Source organism: Oreochromis niloticus, linkage group LG1, assembly GCF_001858045.2.
Source record: "Oreochromis niloticus isolate F11D_XX linkage group LG1, O_niloticus_UMD_NMBU, whole genome shotgun sequence".
Lineage (NCBI taxonomy): Eukaryota > Metazoa > Chordata > Actinopteri > Cichliformes > Cichlidae > Oreochromis > Oreochromis niloticus.
The window spans coordinates 21,706,977-21,721,338 of NC_031965.2; the positions used below are offsets into that span (position 1 = coordinate 21,706,977).

General features: G+C 38.5%; 1 protein-coding gene across 1 annotated transcript; it reads left to right on the top strand.

Annotated features, from left to right (window-relative positions):
• The first annotated feature begins 1,217 nt into the window (after positions 1-1,217).
• Positions 1,218-12,728, top strand: hnf4b (hepatic nuclear factor 4, beta). Its single transcript, XM_003442363.4, has 10 exons — positions 1,218-1,617; positions 3,757-3,928; positions 4,251-4,345; positions 5,961-6,067; positions 7,144-7,299; positions 7,404-7,491; positions 7,593-7,745; positions 8,877-9,134; positions 9,333-9,416; positions 9,660-12,728. Exons 1-10 carry the CDS (start codon positions 1,512-1,514, stop codon positions 9,701-9,703), a joined length of 1,263 nt encoding a protein of 420 aa, XP_003442411.2. The 5' UTR covers positions 1,218-1,511; the 3' UTR covers positions 9,704-12,728.
• Positions 12,729-14,362: the final 1,634 nt, after the last annotated feature.

The following is a 14,362-nucleotide window of genomic DNA, read 5'->3' on the forward strand; positions in this document are numbered from 1 at the left end:
CACCTAAGCAATGCTTGAGTGTGTGAGCCACTGCCAGGGGAGGTCTGACCCACGGCCTAGCATGACATTGAAGGAGGGAGTGCTACTCACCCAGGAAATCCCATTACACCAAAGTATGATGGATATCGGTACTGGGGAAGCTCATATGTGGTCTGACATATAATTTGTTATAATTTGTAAAAAATTGTGTGACGATGCTCACCTTTCTCCCTGTCTTTCACATTTTTAGAATTCTGTGCCTTAACACACCCTGACTTGAATACCTGAACTCTAAAATGCCACATCGTGGTATATGTGCTCTCTTTGTATCTGAGATCATACAGAGTTTAGACTGTGAACGACTATCCTAAAGTCTTACACCACAGGCATACTTCCATCCTTTTGAATCTTACAACAAACAGAGCATTCCTGATTCTTAATCCGAGCCATATTTTCAGAAGCAACAAAAAGAGCCAAAATCAACATCAGTTTTTTTCAAACAGGTCAATTATCTTGCTTTTTTTGAAGTATACATCAAGCTACGGTTTGCTTTTTGCGTTTTTGCTTTTGTTTTTTCCTGAGCTGTAATGACATTTTCTGAAGCAACAGCAGTGAATGAAGAGACAACCACGGGATTTTGCACTTTTGTACGAATAACCTGAGGATTTCAGCACTGATCAATAAGACCAAATATACAATAGTCTGCTTACGTGAAAAGGTGAACAAAAGAGGGATGTCTGTCTCTATCAAGCAAATAAAATACCTTCTATCAGTAGAAGGGAGACACAAACAGCTATCCTCCGTAAATAAATGTCACTTGTGCCCCCTGCAATGTGGCACCGTCTTGTATTACTTACCTCAAAAATTAAAACAAAAGGTTAATCAGGCATGGCCCGTACTCTTCTCAACAGTCTCCCATTCTGTTTGTTTATGCTACATCACTCTTCAGTGGCATATTGATTGTCCAAGCTAAGAGAATACCTTTCCTAAAATCAATGAAAGACATCCCAGCATGTAGTCTTTGGATTTCTTTGTCTTTATTTGATCACATTTATCTTCCTAATAAAGCTAGATAAATAAATAAAAGAAGAAAAAGAGCAAGACATTTATATTTTTAACATCTAACTAACTAACACTGGTCTTATCTATTTGTGCTCGTCACAGTGAGCCAAGTTTGTCTCTGAACTTTCCCCTCGATATGCTTTGCAGATACAGATAAGACAAAACAGCAAACGGACAACGACCCAATTTCAGTCAATGAGAGGTCACTTGAGAGGATCGTCATGGTGCAAGCTTTTCAGCACACCACAAGAATGTTAGAAGTGACATTTTAAAGAAGATTAATACCTGTTGAGTGGCTCGAGAGCACAAAAACAAAAGCTTTCAAACAATAGTGAGAAGGAAAAGAATTGGACCCACACACGGGAGACTTGTGAGGGATGAGAACTAAGCCGAATGCATGACCTGGAAGTTAAAATTGACACTGCTGGAGCTTTGCATATCTCAGAAACCCTTCACAGAGTCCAGAGACCATGAAGCTTACTGGGGCTATCCTTAAACTGGAGTGCACTCATGGCAGCACAGAGACTAAACTGTTAAACAACATGATGCTGGTTCCTCTACGAGCAAATAAAACAGGTATGATGAACTTTCACCTAAATTGCTCTTGATTACAAGTATAGATCTTCAGAGTGTTGTCTGTCGTCACACCAAAAGATACCCAAACTGCATAACTGATTATTAAAAAGAGATCTGCTTTGAAAATACATCACTTTAGGGATCTAGTTTTTTTTTTTATTAATTAGTCTACTTGGGTCCAGCTAACCTTATTTTAATACTCGAAATTATCTCCAAGTGTGAAATGCCAGAGTTTCACAGGGTCCAAGGTCCAAGTCCATAGTCCATATTGGGCATTGTTGCATAAAAATGTTTATGTATAAGGCATAAATTATTAAAATAGTTGCAGATTACTTTTTCCATAGGTCTACATCAGTTTACATTCTGATCTAATGTCATTCTAATTAGGACTCTGTTGAGCTGAATCAGCCTCTTTCCTTGCCAATTTAAATGAAGAAGCTTTACATCTAGGCTGCTCTTTAAATCCAGATAACTGCAAGGCAAATGTATTCTAATCTCTTAATTCAATCTAGCTGATCTTTGGCCACAGAAAGCATTTCCTTGTTAAATTGAAAATCCCTAGCTGCTTCATCTGCCTAAACTAAGTGTGCAATTTACAGACATTATAGCTGGGGGCATGTAAAATATGTGCATTAGTGCAGGAATATTACACCAAGACAGCATATTTGATGGTCAGTGCTTTTAAAGCAAGACAGTCCTGCAACAATAGGGGTAAGATGCAGTTTAGAGCAACACGGTGGGAGACTGAGTACCCAGTGTAAAATTAGCCAGAGGAGAGTAGTGGACTTCTTAACTGGCTTCTAAGCTGCTTTAATTAAATGGGGGATTACCTTTTACTCATGGGTACAGTGTTCCTTAGGGGTCCATGCCATTCATATACAGCTGATATCATTACCTATAACCCTGCTTTTATTATCCTCACACTGTTCCTGACAGAGCTATGAAGCAGTGCGAAGATGATTCTGAGGGGTTCAAAAGTGCATGATCAGCACCTTTCTGCAAATTCATCTCTGTGTACAAGGGTATTTATTTTCACAGAGGTGAAATATGATTCATTACGTTTTTCTGTTAATGGGTTAGATGGAAGTGTAACATAATTAGAATGCAGAGTACAGTTACAACTTAAATAGATGGTAATCAGAAGCTACAATCCTAAAATGAATCAAGGATGAGCTGATCGGAGTTGGTCGAAATATTCTACGTGACCTCATAAAATACTTTTTGGCAGAATTCAAGACTTGGTTAGCTAATTGTGACAAAAAATATCACATACATGTCTAATATGAAAAGATAATGAAATGGTGATATTTGTGACAGCGTGAAGAAGATGACAGCCATAAACACACAACCACACTAATGCTTGTTTTCCAGACTGCTTCTTGTTTATTACATACTTACTCACCTTACACCAGCCAGTTGGATGGTGACTGTTTTATCACATGTAGCCTGCCCTCAGTCACAATTTGAGTTAAAATGCAAATGAAAACAGAAGCTCAGAGACAGGAAAAGCCTCTCCAACTTATAACACTGCTTCTCAAAAAATGCCTTAAAGGTACATTCTGCAATCCTGACTCTTGCGCAATTTATATCCAAGAGGTCAAAGGTGAGGCCTGGACAGACATGGAGGTGAAATGCAACATAACAGTGTGGTAGACACAAGGTGGTAATTGTAGTTTTCACTCTAATGTAATGGGGGAAGAAAGGTCAAGGCAAAATTGGGTTTTCTGTCTTTCCAAGTAAAACATCTCTATCGGTAACTCACTCACAACAGCATTTTTTGAATGTAGCTTTCATTCACAGATTTACATGCAACAATAATGTAATGCAGTAATAAGTGGTTTAACATGCTTTAAGCTGGAACATTTAGATTCAGGTGAAAACATTATATTAGTAACCCACCACTGAAAACAAGATCATAACAGATCCTCTTTATCACATCACACGTTTGTTCCTATCAAAGTGGAGGTTCTTTGGAGTATGGCCATCTTTCTGTTTGTGTTGTTTAGAAGCAGCTCAGAGATATTTACTTATTCATTTGTGACCAGCTAAAAAGGTTCATACAAAATCCAACTTTCTTACACAGCTATTCAAACCTTTCCTCGCAGGCATATTATCTGAATGTTTTCTGCTGTCCCTTAGGTTCACTAGGGTCAGCATCCTCCTCATCTCTGTCAGGGACTGATGGCGCGAAGACTCAATGCTCCATATGTGCAGACAGGGCCACAGGTAAACATTATGGTGCACCCAGTTGCGATGGCTGCAAGGGCTTCTTCAGGAGGAGCATTCGCAACAACCACACTTACAGCTGTAGGTGAGTATTATCGTAGGGCCAGCTGATTGCTGTACGAAGCATAACAATCTTTCTATACCGAAAAAATCACCAATATATTAAAATGAAGTCTTTGTGACACATGGTTTAACATACTTTGAGCTATAACATTTATATTCAGAAAGTACATAACTAGCAAATTCCAAAAAATGAATAATGGAGCCTTACTTGACCTCTGCTGCTCACTCTAAAGCTGCAGATTAACCATTCAGTGCAACATTAGCGGCGTAAATTCTCTGAAACTCTGAGTGAACTGTTTGCGGTTGAGATGAAGCTCTTATACATTACGATGCATTCGTTTCAGGTTCGACAGGCAATGCATTGTGGACAAAGACAAAAGGAACCAATGCCGCTACTGCAGGCTACGAAAGTGTTTCAAGGCCGGAATGAGAAAGGAAGGTTAGAGTTAAGATTTTCTTTTTTGTGTAATACAACTTTCTTTTAGTCTTTAATTTGAGAAAAAAAAAATGCACTTAGTTATAACAACCTACACAAAAGGTTCAGCTATATCGTATTGAGAATATTCAGGACCTCACATTTTGCTCTGTATTTTTACATTTAAACCTGTCTACTTCAATGAAAACTAAAACAATCAATATCACTTCATCAATACAGCGGAGCGGAAAAAAAATCTTTCTTGAGAAACAGTGAACGTATCAGTGTCAATTTCCAGGTGTGTTTACGTGGACTGTGTCTATCGTTGGCTTTATCTTTTATCGACTCCTACTAAGAAGCAAGGAGAAAGCGCTGCAATCAAAGGAGCCTCGTTTCACATGAATAATTAACACGGCTGAGCATGGCCAAATATTTGCTCTCCATTTTTCTGGACAGCAGTTGCTCACAACCCTTTGAAGTCATGGCCAGCGGTACGCTTTTAAACGTGTACTTCATTAATTTGCCTGATTTGCATAACATGTTCTAATAACACTTTCAAGTCCAGCTGTAGTGGGAACGGACAAGTAAAATATTGAACAACTATCGTGTTATTTTGTACTTGACCTCCGAGGAAGCCGTGTAACTGTTTACTCCAAAACTAAACTTAATTTATGTTCCACAGAAGGCTCATTTGTGACATTGTCATGCAGCGCCATGTCAGTGAAGTACAGAGGGACCCTGCCGGTGCTGCTGCTGCTCCTTTTCCTCCTTTAGTTTGATTAATGTGCTCCAGATTGGTTGCTGAGAGGACACCTCTGATGACTGATTACTCTGACACTTGGTTGTGTTGTCTGACTTTGTAGAGCCATTTTAGAATTAGTCTGAGGCCATCCAGATTGCCGTGTTTCTAATGACACTAGCGGATGGGTCAACAACATGTGATGACATCTTCCCTTCAAAATATAATCTTAATCACCAAGCGCCCAAGCCTCCACATCAACTGTTACTGTCAGTAGCAAATGTAAGAAGCTGTCAAAAACAAAATGTCACATTAAAGCACATCAAACTGAGGAAAGTCTACACGGCTGGATTAAAATATTAACGTCTCCAGGTTTGTTTTACATTTAGATGTACTACATACTTCTTATCGGTTCCCCATACTTCCTCTACTGCAACTTTATACTTACCGGTGATAAACCTTGAGTAGGATGTTGCCAGCATTAGATGAAATATAATTGTGCACCCTTTCGTTATCACATTTCATCATCCTCTCAGTCATTTCATATTAAAGAATGTAACATTTACTCACTCTATACTCCTTTAAATCCTGGAATAGATACACTTAAATATGCAAACAGAAGGAGACTTAAAGAGACTCCCGGAGAATTTTATTTTTATCCAATTTGTGCCACATTTCCTGAGTATGCAGCATTTGGCATGGCTAATATAGCCATAAACAGCAGCTTCAGTGTCACGGGGGATAGAGGGACTCTGTTGAGATGAAGAGTAGGGCATTTCTTTCGGGATGTATTTGCTGAGGAGGCGAGTAAAAAAAAAAAAAAAACAGTCAAGTGCAGGGCTAATGTGCGGAGATGCCAAGAAGCTTGCCTGATGGTTCTTTCCTCTCTTTAATGTCCAGCTGTTCAGAATGAGAGAGACTGCATCAACAGTCAGAGAGCCAAGGAGCAGACAGTGGGCACTTTGTCCATCAGTGTGCTGCTGCAGGCAGAGACCACTGTTCAGCAGGTAACACGCTACTGGTCTTAGATGTTATGTTCTTTGGCAGAAATTAATCCTTTTTTAATGCGTATACCACTTTTTTTTTAAATCATTTTAGAAATGATTTAAATAAAGCTAAGAGATGGAAAATTCTAAGGTTACATGATTTGAATGAATTAATTTTGGTTCACAGTAAGCCAAAAAGTTAACTGAATTTAACAGAAAAGGAAAATAGTTTTGGTCCTTAAGTAGATTAATCTGAAGTCAAATAAATGCAAGACTGCAATCTTTCTGAGCAAAAAGATGTTAAAGCACACAGCTACTGAACAAAGTGATTCTTCTTAACTGCCCTGCACCTATGAACCGTCTTTTAACCTTACAGCAGTTACAGCAGGCATTTATTTGAAGGACCATTTGGGTGCATCTCATGACGGCCCACTCATGTGCATTTGCATGATATTTGAGCCGATGTGCTGTTTTTAAAACAGCAGTTATCTAAATTCATTTTTTTAAAGTCTGTTATAATTGTTACACTTTAAATGGAGACTAATATCCAAATTGGATGAAGTGTGCAAAAAAAAGACTGTTGTCAATTAACACTTCTTATACCTGTAATTTGTTAAGTGCTATGTAACAAACTGTGTTGACACAATGACTAATATGAAGAAGTAATGTGACGTTACAAAGCATAAGACTCGGTGCGATTTAGCAGTTGTTATCAGGCAGGCTTTAAGCAAGTTTTAAGTAGCACAACATCACATCAGACTGTGTCTCTTTCACTTGTTGTACATGTAAGAAAATAGGATTTGGCTTTGTCTGCTTTTACATAGTATAGTAAGAAACTCAGTAGGACACCATGTAAGACTGCAAGTGTTTGTTATCAGGGTTTACTGCAGCATAGAGAGACACAAATAAATCAGATGATTGGTACACTAATTACACCAATGCAGGAATTTTGAAATGGATTGTTATGTGGTCAAACTGATGCATTAAAAAAAAAAGAATGTTTGTGGTTTATCTCCTTAACCGCACACATACACTAAGGTTTACATCCATGGTACCTGTGTTTTCTGTGAATTCAGATTATACTTTGTTTCTTTCAGTTCCCAGCACTTCTCTCTCCTAGGAGCCATGACATCACCACCAAGAAGACAGCAGGCGTGGGAGAGGTGTTCGAGTCCATGAAGCAGCAACTCCTCCTGCTGGTGGAATGGGCTAAACACATCCCAGAGTTTTGTAGCCTTCCAATAGATGACAGGGTACAAAGGGGAATGAACCTTTTATACTAAACAGCTAAGATATATCTGTCCATGCCAAGTTTGACTCTTTACATTATGTGAAACCCGTGTATGTGTGCTTGCAGGTAACCCTTCTACGAACCCACTCTGCAGAACATCTTATCTTAGGGGCAGCAAGACGCTCACTGCCTTATAATAATGTCATTCTTCTAGGTAGGACAGATGCGTCCTCTGTAGTATTTTGTGCATTGTAGCCTGAACTTCACACTTAAACTTCCTGGACATGAATGAATATCTTTTTCTTAATTGACTAGGTAATGACTTTGTGATCCCACTGAGAGGTGCAGAAGTAGAGATATCCAGAGTGGCATTCAGAATTCAAGAGGAGCTGGTCAAACCTCTCAGAGAGCTGGTCATCACAGACAAAGAGTTTGCTTGCCTCCGGACGATTGTCTTCTTTGCCCCAGGTTAGTTCAGTCAGCATGTGAGAAGGTGAATGAGGTTGATTTCTGTTTGCCCTTTTCTATTGCACTGAAAAAAGGTTGATTTTTTTAATGTTCTCTCTTGGTTTATTGTTCTTGCCAATTTCAGCTATAGTTTAGTCTGAGCGGTCTGAGTTCAGTACGTTTCAGAGAGATTTTCTAATATCAGGATGTGGTGGCGTTCTTGGCAGTCAGGCAGAGAGGCTGCCTGCTTAACTTCATTCCCCATTTACCTGTTGTGGTAGGGATAGACCGGAGGTCCAAAGGGCCTGAACTGGCAAACATATTCATCTCTGTCCAAGACAGAGATAAATATAATCAGTCATATTCTAGGTTTGATTTCAATTTTATCCACATATAGTTTGTTCAACACTTTGCTTATTTTTTCATTTGCACTTGAAACTGTATTTTTTTAACACTCCCATCACGCCTTTCCCCTAATTATACAAAATTAGCCTTGTACAAGTAATCACATCTGTCAAATAGATAACACTCAACTGGAGAAAAAGTTTGTGAATTTGTTATATTTCTGCATAATTATGACCGAAAAACGTCAACAGACTCTCACACAAGTCCAACTAGCTTCAACTGTTATTGGGTTTCAGCACTTGAACACCATCCTGACGTTTGTTGTCTTGCTGCACCACCTACTGTGCGTTGACATTCAGTCCACAGACAGATATTTTCTGTAAAATAGTGACTGCATAACTCAGAATTCATTGCTGCATTAATTAAGGAGAGCTGTGCTGGCCCAGATACAGAAAGGCAGGCCTAATCAACAATGCTTTATAGATGGGATGGGTCTGTTTTTTCTTGCTTCAAACAGAATATTTCGTATTTACACTAAAAATTCATATTTTAGGTAATCTATCTATTGTTTTAACAGGATTCTGGATTGTCTTCGTGATGATCAGTTGGGCAGTTCTTCTTTAGTGCATTTCATTCTGAGAGGATTGTTGATATTATTTTTATCATTGTCTTATTGTTTCTTTTCTTCTTTTATTTACACTTCCAACTTATGGTTACCCATGCCTAGATTAAACTTTACCAAAGTGCATTTATTTAAGTGGTTCCCTATTATATTTACATAGGACTTTCTTACCTTATATAATGCAGACTGTTCGGGACTGAAGAGTCCTCAGGTGGTTCGACATCTCCGTTTCCAGGCCCATCTTCTCTTAGAAGAAGCAACATGTGAGCAGCGGGGAAGGTTTGGGGAACTCCTGCTGATCCTGCCTCCCCTGCAGAGTGTGGCCTGGCAGATGGTTGAAACTCTTCACTTAGCACAGCTGCTTGGCGAGGCCAAAATGGACAGCCTGCTGCAGGAAATGTTGCTAGGGGAGGGAACCGAAACGGGACAAGGAGTCTGTACAGGTACAACAATCTGCTGCTGTATTTAGTTAAAGGGAATGTACAAGAAGTCTGAAGTGAGCTTCAACTGACATCAAAGTTGAAGCTGAGTCATTTCCAATACGCAGCAGTATATATTTACACTAACTTTGCTATTTTGTATTTTCAGTGTTTGTTTTCTGTCACTCTCAGTGTGTGCTTCAGTTTGTCCTGTTCCTGCAGGAAATGACCCTACTCAAGACCAGCAGAATGACCTGAATGCTTCACCTGCAACCTTCCCATCTGTGATCTGTCAGGCTTCAATGAGTGAGTATTGACTGATCAAACCATCACTGCTAATTTTAACAGCTTATTTGAGAAACTTTGATTTTGAAGCTACAGCTTTTTAGTAACGACGTAGCAGATTTTCCTACTTTTAGCGGTTTTGCGACATCAGAAAAAGAAGTGTATTTACATCAGCATTTAATGGGTGACACCTGAAGCTGAAACAGAAAATAATTGATATGCACTGAATCCTCGTGTGCCATTAAATTTGTGTATCTCACACAGCTCCTACAAGTGGCTTCCTTGCTGCCCACACAGACTGGCACTGAGGTGTACAGACATGGAAAATCTGCCAGTGTGCCCACAACATACCGAAGGCACCTGTCCACACCAAGAAACCCCTTGAAAAACAACCTAACCGAGGAAAATGGGCAATGTTACAAGTTCGAACCAGCAAACATACTAATACTCACACTCAGCTACATACATACATAAGCTACATACATGCAATTATGAATCACTACTGAGAAAATAATGTTATTGTTATCTGAGAAACTACAAAAATAAAAAGTTTATATTTTATACAGGAACTCATGAAAAATTGGAATAATGACATTCAACACTTTGCTAAAGAAAGCTAAGGCACACACTACAGTAAGTATGGTTAACTAATTGCTAACAAATTATAGTATAATACGTAGACAGCTGAAATGCAAAATCCATCATCTGTCAGCAGAGGGCACAAAAAGCCAGTGCTTGAACATATTAGTTGGAGCTGTGGGGCTATTGTTTTATCCCAAATCAAAGCCTTGACTAATGGTGTCAACAATTTGCTGCGGAAGTAATTAAAGGAGTGAAATCCCCACTGTCAAATCACTGCAAGGAGAGCAAAAGTAACAGAATATTGCCTAAAGGAAAATAAGAATATTTTAAATAAAAACGGTTAACACCATCAACCAGATACCTGTTGTACCTGTTCCCGAAAGAATTCACTTAGATGAGCAGTGAAGGTTGTTATTAGAAAGGTTTGATGTGATGAGTGATGAGGGCTCAACAGCACTGTCGCAAAATTATGGTCTGCAACCCGTTTCTTCTTTCTTGCTACCCTTATTGTTTTGATATCTTTATCCCCTCAAAGAAATCCATCCTTTCCTCTACCATGGAGGCATGAACAGCAATACTCACAGCAGTATGTATAATCTAAACACAGTATTGACTGTTAGTTCCTTTGTCCTGAATATCTACCATATGTGCTTTCCTTTCTTTTAAGACAACATCAGGTCTGTGACATATTAGCCTATTCTTAACTAGTGGAAGAATCATCAGTTTTGGAAGAAGTATATAAAACAATATGTAACTTTAATGTGGTTTGGTGTAATTCGAGACAAAGAATTGCTTCTTCAGCAAAGACTCTGGAAATTTTCTGGAAGTTTCTATTTCCTTTACAGCAAATGCAGAACAGTGTTTGGCACAGAAAGTATGCCCCAACCACATGTTCGACGCAGAAGAAAAAGAACAAATACACCGAGAGAACTGTAAATTTACGATTCGAAGAAAAAAAAGACCTTTTTCTAACTTTTCTAACTTAAATAAATACATTTTCCTGCCTGTTTATTTTAATGGTAGAGCACAGAAAATTAAAGGAAAGTTAAAGAAAGGGTTATTTTTGTGCCAAAATCACGTTCTGTCTAAAGAAAGACCTTTTTTGATGAGACATAGCTGAATCAATAGATTGTGCGGTTGACTCTTTCTCCACTGCCCTGAAAAAACAACTTTCAACTTTCCTCAAACTTTTCCTGAAGTTTAAAAAAGAATAATAGCAAACACCATGTAGTGATTACAAAATCTGAAGTTTCAAATCTATCTGTGTTGACCTACATTCACCAGTCAGCACGTGTGGGAGAATTGAGAAACAGTTTTATCATGTAAGGGAGGATATTTGGAAACAAAAAGACGAGTGGAAAAATCTCCAAATGGGCATTTCTTCTGATAAACTTTCTGTGCAACAACACAACTCTTAAGTCAGACTCAGGTACTTTTAATGATATACGGTGCCAGCAGGACTGCTTCGCTGAATATAGTCTAAATAAACTTGAGTTTCCCAAACAGACTCTGTCACGGTGTTCATCTTTGAAGGGTTCAGGTTAGGGACTGTAATTACGCAATCATATCTATTTGAACTGACAAATAATTAGAACTGGATTGTTCACTTTTCACATACTTGCCCAGCACTGACTCTCACAGCCAATCAAACAGTTAATTAGGCTTTTAAAAGGGAACACAAGATAGCTGCCAAATTGGGGTCCTTGTCATACTCGGGTTTCATTGTCACTGTAAAAAGGTAAGCAATGACACTGCTGTGATGTCTTTTTACTTCCCAAGGGCCTGCTGTGAGGCAGTCTATTGATCTGTCAAGCTCAGCAGAGAGCGAAGTGATGCTGAAGTGTTAAAAGCTGAATACTTGCTCTCAGTTGTCAGTGTCATCCCGTACATTCACAGTGGAGGGAGTCCACAGGCAGGTTTTTTTGTCTCTGCTAAATGTTCTTTTAAAAACAATATTTAACCTCTTTAGTTTCTACATCAAAGATCAGCTGTCTGCTTTTCATGTAGGAGAGTCACAAATTTGCTGGAGCTTCTTGGATTTCTGCTGTACAAATATTGTCCTGTGTTGAATCGCCCTCTTAAAGGGAATGAAGGGCTTAATTATGACACAGTAATATTTGGTTGTGCCAGGAAATCAGAAAAAAGAAGGGAAACGATAATATCATCAAACCAAGACATGTTAAAAATCATACCTTCAGCCATCCAAGTTCTAAAAAATTTTATTGAAACCACACGAATTTCCAAACTTTGATGACCTTAACCATTTGGAACAAAAGAACAGTATACAGAGTTAAGTAAGTTAAAGTAAGTTCAACTCAGATTTGTGAAAAAAATAAAAGAAAGACTGAGAAACTCTTGTGGTAAACCCCATAGTTTAAAGACAAACACATGATTACAGATTGTTAATATTTTAAAAAGTTTCAAACTCCACAGATTGATGCTACATCTCCACCTCATGGTTGACATCCTTTGAGAATAACAGTACTACAGTAGCATTGATTTTCTGGAGGAACTCTGCATAATGACCGAGTGGTGGAGTTTGTGCAAAAGAAGAAACCATTAAAATTTGCAGTGCATCTTTTTAAAAATTAAAAATAAAAAACATTTGCAAATAGGGCATTTATTTTATTGGAAGATATACTCATTTCTGTCTTACTGGAGTTATATTTTGCTCAGTCAATGACATCAACAGCCCATGTTAAAAAAAAAAAAAAAAAAAAGCTGCAAATGAAAAGCTTTGTTTCATCCATTGTAGTAAAGTTGCACAATGTTGGTCTACATAACAGTTTTGGGTGATATAGCTAAGAGACCAAGAACACATAAAAGAAACAAAACAGAAATAGTGGATCAGCCACTATATTACTTAAAACACTAAGTACATACTTGTCAATTGCAGGTAGCAACACTTACTTTTTTGATAAAGCTTATACTTAAGACTAGATCTGTTGACCCTGAACAAACCCATAGTACTGCTGCACTAGTCTCTAGCTGCTGCAGGATTTCATGTAATATACTGTGATGCACTGCGCACTTCTTCTCCACTCACCTCCTTTCACTCCCTACATGTTTATATAGCTCTGCAGAATGTTGACTGTCTCCCTGCGCTTTTTCTTTCCTCGTGTCTTTCTTCTTTCCTCTTTTCCCCTCACCCCTCAGCTGGTCATGGCAGATGGTTGCCTTGCCCTGATCCAGGTCCTACTGGAGTGTTTCCTTCTGTTAAAAGGGAGTTTTTCCTTCCCACCGTAGTAAAGTGCTTGCTCATAGAGGATAATTTAATTGTTGGGATTTTCTCCCAAACACTGTAAAGTACATCCATTACGCTAAGGTGACTGTTGATTTGATCTGTTGACCAGTGAGTTTCAGACCTGCTGCTGCTCATACCCTGAAGATCACTTGTGTCATTTTCCACCTTACTAACTTCAAGCAACTAAAAAAAAATCACCTTAACTTAAATAAAGCCCACACTATCGTTGCCTTACATTTCTATTTCTGTCTTGTACTGAAGTGTGCATTTGCCACTATTTCTAGACATTTGCCATTATTATGTTACCATTATGGATAACAGATAGTCTTCTTTGCTACAAATATTATTGCTTTTGCGTTACAGGTGGCAGAACCTCTACATATACATCCAAAAATAAACACTTCTGTTTCCCATTAAGGCAAAGCTGCATGTGTCTTTCTATCCAGACCAGTGGGTCCACCGCCCAGATGTTTTTTCTGCCCCCCTCAGGTAGGATGAACAGACAGCGGTCTTCTTTGTATTACGTGTTTGAAGCTTGAAAGTGTTCAACCTAAATATAGCTGTACAGCTGCTCTTGCTCTAGTATGAATTTCAATCAGGGATCCTGAAGGAACAGGTAGAACTGAATGTTCACTTATGGGATAAATTATTCTGTTGTTCAAAAAAAAAACCAAAAAAACACTCTTGCTTTGAAGTAAAAGTGATTCCTGCTGCGTCCCTCTTGAAGGGAAAATGTTGTTTTCTTTCCATTTGTTTTGTTTTTTAACCCTTCTTTCTTTAAATTAAATCCAAACGAAAGAAAGGTTCATCCATCCCTGGAATGTAGCACTTATTGTTCTCAGGCTTGTATAGATAACCAAGGAAGGAAAAGAGGGATCTGGTCTGTTTTTAATACTCTTAGAAAGTTATATAACTGTACTCTACTGCCCAGTAAACTTTAGATTATTTAACTAACGGAGACAGACAAAAATTGCAATGTCACCATAAATCCAGAGTTTAACGGTGTGCCACTCTTTGATCAGTCGTTTAAGTGCAACTATAAATGGAATGGATTCTTCCTAATGCTGCACGAGGTCTGTGGTTAGTGAATTTTGGAAAAAAAAATGTTCTCAAATCCACCTTATCTATACCATTTTGAGTC